This window comes from Nestor notabilis, unplaced genomic scaffold (genome assembly GCF_000696875.1).
Source record: "Nestor notabilis isolate BGI_N333 unplaced genomic scaffold, ASM69687v1 scaffold26882, whole genome shotgun sequence".
Classification (NCBI taxonomy): domain Eukaryota; kingdom Metazoa; phylum Chordata; class Aves; order Psittaciformes; family Psittacidae; genus Nestor; species Nestor notabilis.
The window spans coordinates 42123-49966 of NW_009920366.1; the positions used below are offsets into that span (position 1 = coordinate 42123).

Consider the following 7844-nt stretch of genomic DNA (forward strand, 5'->3'; position numbering starts at 1 on the left):
AGCTTAGTTCTTAGTTACACCTTGGAGAAGCAAGCTTTGCCCATAAGCAGAACCTGGCTGGCTTCTTGGATCTCTGCAGGAGTCCAGAGGGCTGACTTGGAAAGCAAGGAAGCTCTGAGAGGAAGCTAGGAGTGACTGCCATGAAGGACAGGCCTTCACAAGATTAACCCATTAACTTGTTATCTCTAAACCTATAGGAAAACCGAACTCAGGTGTGAGGAACCTAAATTCCCTTCTAAGTGCCTGCAACACACCTCTATTAGGACTTGCAGTGGGGATGCTCCCAGCCACATCGGGGTCACTGCAGAGAGAGCCTACATCAAATCTGGGGTAAGAACAACATAAAACAACCTTGCTTGGCTGTACCTTGGTTGCAATCACCGCCTCTGACAAAAAAGTCAATGCCAGGCACTGTCCCTGTGACAGCAGAGCCCACAGAGCAGCAAGATCATACCCTGGACCCACATAGAACTGCTCCACCTCATCCCAATCACAGAACGGTTTGGGTTGGAAAGGACCGGGAAACCAACCATTTACCAGCCAAGAGCACACGATTCCCACTGGACCCACTTGCTCAGAGCACCACAGAGCAGCCACATTCCAGCCTCACCTTCCACGCAGTGCTCCACCTCCTCCAGGTTGCGCAGCGTGATGCGCATGAGGCTGGAGTTGAGCATCAGCTCGTTGCGGTGCGCCGGCCACATGTACTGCGGGGCAGGGTTGACGAAGAATATCCTCGTGTCCCCAGTGGAGACCTGGTTGTCGCAGATCAAAGGGTCCCCAAAGCCACCGATAACCACCTTGTTCCCACCATCCAAGAGGATCTCGTGAGTGACGATGTCTTTGCCTTTCAGGTAGCGCCACACTCTCACCTGGAATGAGAGGGAGGAGCATGTGAGACCATTCCACACACAATGAGCACTCTCTGGCCCTGGTTTAGTTTCATCAAGCTGTCACAAGATGCACAGGGGTGGTTTGGGCTTCCAATAGAGCTGATTTCATTAGACATCCCTCTACAAGCACAGAACATGAATAACAAAGGCAAAAGCAGATGCAAATCTTTGTGCCAAAGCTGTGCCCAACTCTCTACCCATTACTAATAAAGAATCCAAATGGATAGCAGGAGATCCACTCTTGGATTAGAAGCAAGATCCAACTCTCCTGCCACTGATTCTTCCCATGTAAAGAAGCTGTGATCCACCATCCACAGAACACAGGGACATGATTCAAGCCCTACCAAGGGCAGGATGCTGGTGTTAGCAGCATCATTGGAGGTGACAGTCTCCAACCTGTACAGTTCACCCTGATTCACACCAAAATCTCAGTGGTGAAATACATCAAGGGAGAAGAAAACACTTCTGAATAAAACAAAAGGTTTGATGGGAACACTCAATGGCTGGAAGCTTCCAGACAGGGAAAGCTGCAGAGCATCCATGGGGGAGGCTTTGAGCCTGAAACAGGGGCAGGAGGAGGCAGATGGGTTGGGTGAATGAAAGGAGGGAATCTTCTGGCTCTGACAGGGAAGACAAAAGGCAGAGCAGATAACATGCCATGTAGAAATGTCAAAAGCAACTTATGTTCAAGTTTCTTTACTTGTTGAACTTCTGAACAAGTAAAGAAAACCTTTGCCTTAGCAGGCTGGATTTACTAAAACACATAGAGGATTTGGCAGGAGGAGCCTGTTCTCTTTACTCATCCAAACTCCAGGAACTAAAATAAGTCCTGGCCACTGGAGCTGCCAGCAGCTCTAGAACAGTCTCCTTGGACTTCATCACTGGCTCATCCCCCTGCCCAAAACAGCAAGATCTGGACACAAATACAAGCCAGCTTCTCTGTGGCAAACTGAAATGGATCTTTAGTGCATATGGGACACCAATAGCATGTCCCCATCCACAGAGAGGTCAGAAACCCTCCTCCTGCTGCAGTTCTATAGCAGGGACAACACAAAGCTGAGTTGGTGAGTTGCATATAATAGCATCTCATCAAAGAGCTGCCTGAGGTTTCAGCTTGGAGCAAGGGTGGCTGCTGCAGTGCATGGGCATTACGGTGACCACAGGCATCCCTGGCCCTGCTTATCACACTCCCTGCCAGCATCTCCCCTCCCAAAGCAGCCCAAGAGCCCAGTCATCTGCATTCTCCAGCTATCTACACAGCCCAAAGAGCACTTGAGCACCCTGTGCCAAGCACCAGGGCAGCCAGGGAGGTGGCAGCTCATACACAAGGGGTTCTTGATCCCCTCTCTGGAGCAGGCACACACGTATGTACTCGAGGAGTGCAGGTCCAAGGGGAATGCGAGGGGCAGAGAAAGGATGCTCATGTGTTGAGGTTGAGAGACCTGTGCTCATTCAGCCTGGAGAAGGCTCCACAGAGACCTTAGAGCAGCTTCCAGTGCCTAAAGGGGCTGACAAGGAAGCTGGAGAGGAGCTTTGGACAGGGACAGGTAGTGATAGGACAACTTCTATGCTTGACATAGGGGTTTACATTAGGGGACTTGTTATAGCTGATGAGGAAAGCACAGAGCAGACATCATCCTGCTCAAGAATGAACCACGTTTATAGTTATCTGCAAGTGAAAATTACTGTCATCTGCCCTGAGCAGCCCTTCAAGTGCATTGTGTGGGCTTGAGATTGTTCAGACACACTCTTACTCTGTATCAAACACCTCCATCCCATTACTCAGTGACTACAGAAGACACACACAATGACCTGATACACAAAGTTCAAGTAAGAGGGTAAAACCATGCTGGGGGCAAGGGGGAATGCAGCTCTCGTGGCCTTTAATCAGTCTTGTCATTGAAGCCCTAAATCCAGAACTTCAGGGGTGTGAGCTCAGTCCTGATCAAGGTCCACAATGCTTTTGAGCCTAACTCCAACACACTGTCCCTGCCACAACTAGGAGCAGGCAGCTATAGGTGCTGGGGCAAGCGAACAGGGCCATTCCCATAGGAGCAAGCAGGCTGGGCTGAGACCCTCCTGCTCAGCACAAGATCCTCCTGTCAAGCATAAAAAGGGTACACATTGAGTGTTGCTTTTACTCTTCAGGCACATCTGAAGGTTAAGAACAAAGTCCAGGAGTGTATTTTGTTCTCACATCCTCCTGCTCCTCACACCTTCCCCTTAAGGTGTGATATTTGCCCACCTTGCAAAAGGAATCTGGGCTTGATGGGTCTCAGCTCCCACCCAGCCCAGCAGGTCCTGTGTGTGTTACTGGCGAGAGCCTTGTTCTCCTGCATACCTGAGATCAGAACCCATCCGAGGCATCAGACCCCCTGTGAGAGCTCCTGTGTGGAAGCTGTGAATGCCATAGCTGCTCCCCGGTTAGCTAGAGACATCCTACCCATGTGCTTCCACATTCATCTGTCTTCCAGCACGGAGTCAGCTCCCCTTGGGCCAGGGCTAAGCAATGCCCCAGCAACCAGGGGACAAGCAGTAACTTACACACAGGGTACCAACCCTCCCAAGCTGCTGGCAGGGGGGGAGAAGAGGGGATGAAACAATGAATTCAAAGCCATTCACACAGCTTCTTTCAGCCCAAAAAGCCCTCTTGAAGAGCTGCTCGGTTGTACCCAGCCTGTCAGCACGAGCTCTATTCTTGAGAGAGATGGCAATCAACCAGCAAGCAGAGGGAGCTTCAGATGGCAAGGCAGGGTAGCTGTGACAGGCAGCTTCCCTCCCCTCCGATCATCCAGGAATCCCAGCATCCACACAGACATCTGCTCCACCACATGCAGGCGATGCCGCGGGAGGCAGCCCCCTTCAAAGAGCCAGGCTGCGGCCACCAGCAAGCGCGGCACCTCCAAGGGTGTTAAGGAGCACGGCTTCAGCGCTACCACCATCCTCCTGCTCCCCATCAGCAGTGCAGCTCCCCGCCCGCGGTCGTGCTCCTGCCCACAGTCAAGTCAAGACACCTTCCTGCAGCCCCACCAGCTCCACCTCCTCTTCCTCCAGCAGCAGCAGCAGCCGCAGGGCAGGCGCTGGCTGCGAGCAGCGAGGTGCACAAAGCAACCAGGGCAAGAACCCAGCTACACAAAGGAGACAAAAGGTAGGAGAGGGGGGGATACACGCAGGGAGCAGGCAGCGAGCACAGCCCGAGGCTCGTGGTGGGAGACAGCAGCGGGGCACTTCACAGGTAGCTCTAAGGAAGGGGAATGCCTCCCCCTTGTTCTGAAGCAGATGGTGATCTGATTTAATTGGCATGGCTGTTGTAGTCATGCACCTCAGAGCCAGGCCACAGCGTTCGCAAGCAACAGCAGAGTCCACCAGCTTTCTCCCCACCCTTACTCCCCTTATAATGAATGGATGGGAAGGCACCAAAGACCAAGCAATTACCTGTAGGGCATCCCATTCATCATCACAGGCAATTAAGACTGTCGGGGGTGACTCACCGGCTACATCAAGGATGGGGGAAGAAAAGGCAGAGAGAAAGAATTGGGCTGGAACCTAGTTCCAAGAGGTGCCTTCCCTAGAGCAGACTAACTCACTCCTTGCCAGCGAGCACATAAAACACTGAATTAAGGCTGTTTTACAAGACTCCTGGCAGCTGCAGGGAGGTAGAGTGAAAACTTTATTTAAGCTGATCCTTGCAAGGGTATTTTAAGTGCTGCACAAAACCAGTGAGTAAAAGGGGTTTCCAATGTGTTGTTGGTCCTATTCCACATGAGGGAATGGGACCACCTGTACAGGCATGTGCAGTGCTAAAGGATTCCTGCCAGGAAGATGCTTTAAGAAAGAAGATAAAGCTTGTAAAGAAAGGTGAGGAGTTAGAGCATAGTCTCATAGGAAGAGAGCTGTCACTCTGCGCAGAAGTAGGGTCACCACTACTATTAGCATCAGTTCTGCTTGCAGCTTCACACTCAGCTCTGTCAAACCCTTTGTCATCCTTCTCCCCTTTGCTTGTCCTTTTCCATGCCTTTTCCTGTCAGAAGTCAGCACCTCTTCCCCTAGGAGCAAGCAGAACCAAACCCACCTCCCCCAGCAACTTCCACGTCCAACCCTTGCTGGAGAACAGCTGCTGTTACCCCCCAAAATACAGGCTCTATTGTTTGGAACAGGATCTGCATCCTTGGCAACACTTCCTATAGAACCTGTATTTGTCCTATAAATAGGGGCTCCCTTCATAAATATCAGGTCAGAGCAGAACAAGGCACATCAGAGGGCTCAAAGCAGGGGCAATGCCAGCAGATAGGCTGCAAATGGGATGAACAACAGGACCAAAAGCTTGGGAAGAGCAAGCCAGGAGCCAGCACAGAGCCCAGGTCCCCATGCCACATCCCTCAGTGAACATAAACCAGTTTCAATGTGAAGAGATCTGTCAGCCTGTTCTTCCTTCTTATCCATCTCCTCTAACAGCAAAGGAATGGCTGTTAGCTCTTCACAGGTATTCCTCTAACATGAACTTCACATTACTTATCAGCTGCAATGTGCTTATCTTCATCTATCAAAGGCTTCAGCTGGGAGGGTTAGGGTTTAACTGGGGCCAACAAGACACCAGTGCAGCACTGGGAGATCCCTGCTCCCTCCCAGACCACCCAATAACACTGTTTTGGGTGTGGGCTCTCGGGAACTCCCACCACACACTTGGCCCTTGCCTTTGCCCTTCAGATAAAGAACTGACAAGAGATAACTGTGGTATTTGGAGGCAACCCCAGGGGCTAAGAACAGTTACCAAGTATGACAGTGAGGAAGTGGACGTGTATCTTCTCACCAGCTAAGCAGCAGCATCCTTTCTGCACCTGGGTTTATTCCATCTCCACAGAGCACCAGGAGCCAGTGGTCAGGTTTACTGCCCAAAATGCCCTTTTGGGAATTGAGGTGTTTGGTCAAAAACCACCCAAACCAACCCAAAATGCAGGCGTGTCCATCCCTGCACCAGCAGAATCACAGCAATGTCAATACTTTGAGAGAGAGAATAATACAACCATAGAAAAGTTGGGGTTAGAAAGGGACCTTCAAAGGTGCAACCCCTTTAGATCTTAGGGTGAAATAAGCCATAAGCAATACACTCTAAGTCAGAGTAAGGAGAGATTTATCTGCTCCCACGTCCTTAAAACACCCCCAAGTCCCATTTCAAAGTGCTTTTTCCTGCAAACACCCTATGAATATACTATTAAGAATTACACAGAAAGGACTGAAGAGCCACTGTGCTAAGAAACTGCTGAGTGTGACAGCATGACCAGGAGATCCAGCAGCACTGCCACAGTGAGATGGGACAGACACCTCCATCTAGGGTAGAAGGTTTTCTCCTTTCACTTTCTTTTACAGGGCTGCAAAGGTATCTTGGGAGCATGTTCTGGCCTTCAAGTGCCGTTATGACACCAGTTATTAACTCTGGAGTCCTGTGTCTCTTGTATCTTGTCTCTTTGCATCCCTGCCAATGGCAGGGGGTTGGAACTGAATGATTTTAAGGTCCTTTCCAACCCAAACCATTCTATGAGTCAGTAGCACAAACCTTCTCCACCACATTCCTTGGGATGGCTCAGGGAGCAGCAGGCAAAAGACTCTGTTCCCAACCTGAGCAATGCAAACTGTATTCCACATAAAGCCAGGTTCCTCCCCATTGCTCCCTAGCTGCTCTTAGACTTGACTGCACCCTTCCAAAGGCAGAGCTGCTGAGCAAGCAGGTTCTCCATCACAAGCAAAATGCTTTTCCTGACCTGAAGCCTTGCTCTGATACAGGCAGATGAAGCCGGACACCACACTGCTTGTCCACAGTGGAAGGAAAGTGCCCTATTTCTTAGGTAAGCATTTCTACCCCATCACCAGCCTTACTGGACCACCTCCTATATGGCAACCCCTGCCCTGGCATCAGGTGGCCCGCATCCATCCAGCCATATGTGCCCCAAGCTGCTGCAGGACACCGGCTGTTCGCAGCAGCTTATTAGTTTTCCACATAGCACCCAGGATGTGCCAGACACTTTGCAAACATACGGTCCCTGCTCTAGCCTGGAGGGTCTGGGATCTCATTTACAAGGGGACAGATTGTACCGTGTTGTATCCCGACAGGCAGAGCAGTGGGAGCAAAGCATGAAGCAGCGGGCACCAGCTGGACGGACAGAAGCTGTTCAACTACTTTACTAAGCAGAGATGCTCCAGAACAAGAGGGTAAAGCCGTGGTATAAAGTTAACCTACCTTTGCACCGCTGCTGTGCATCACCCCCAGGCCCTGCTTAGCACTAACCACAGGCAGGAACCGCAGCACTTTTTAGGGATGAGCAGAAAAGGGGATTGGGAGGGGGAGAAGAAGAGGGAAAGGCAATGTAGCAGCATGTCCTCACAAGTGAGATTCCTGCCCCGGGAAGGGTTAAGCCATACAGCACGTTTTCTGACAACCAGGCGGATGGTATTTCAGGTTGCTCAGTACTTTAAGAGTCTTTCGGCTTAGAGGAGGAGGGGGGAGAGGGGAAAAAAAACATAGCCAGAGGCCAGATTCGTAGTTAAACAATAGCTTGAGCTGGAGGAACTCAAGATGCTGCTAAAGTCAACAGGGATAGAGCCAGAAGCGGCTCCCACCGCCCCGCCGGGGGAGAAAAGTTGGGATCCCGCTCCTCATCCCGGGAACGGAGGGGAAAAATGCCCATAAAAAGCAACCTTGAGAGATTCCCTTGGGCACAGCGGCGGGAGCCCCGGCGGGGAAGAGCCTCCGCAGGCTAAAAATACCTAATTACACACCAAAGCGTACAATAAGAACCACATGCGGCCGCCCGAGCAAGCGCCTGCCCGGGGCCGAAACTTTCCCTGCAGCCCCCCCATTCCTATTCCCAAATGGTTACCTTGCAGGAATAGGTGTGATGGACGGGATCCACGTTCATGATCTCCTCCACCGTGCCCGTCAACACCACGTTGGCT

The 7844-nt window shown here is 51.2% G+C and overlaps 1 protein-coding gene across 1 annotated transcript; it reads right to left on the reverse strand.

The window, feature by feature from the left end:
- Positions 1 to 610: 610 nt before the first annotated feature.
- On the reverse strand, positions 611 to 7840 carry LOC104402686 (agrin-like; the record flags this gene model as incomplete). The annotated part of the gene is made up of 2 exons (XM_010010633.1): positions 611 to 872; positions 7769 to 7840. Coding segments are annotated over 2 exons (334 nt in total), but the record flags the coding sequence as incomplete, so codon positions are not given.
- Between the last annotated feature and the right edge of the window lie 4 nt (positions 7841 to 7844).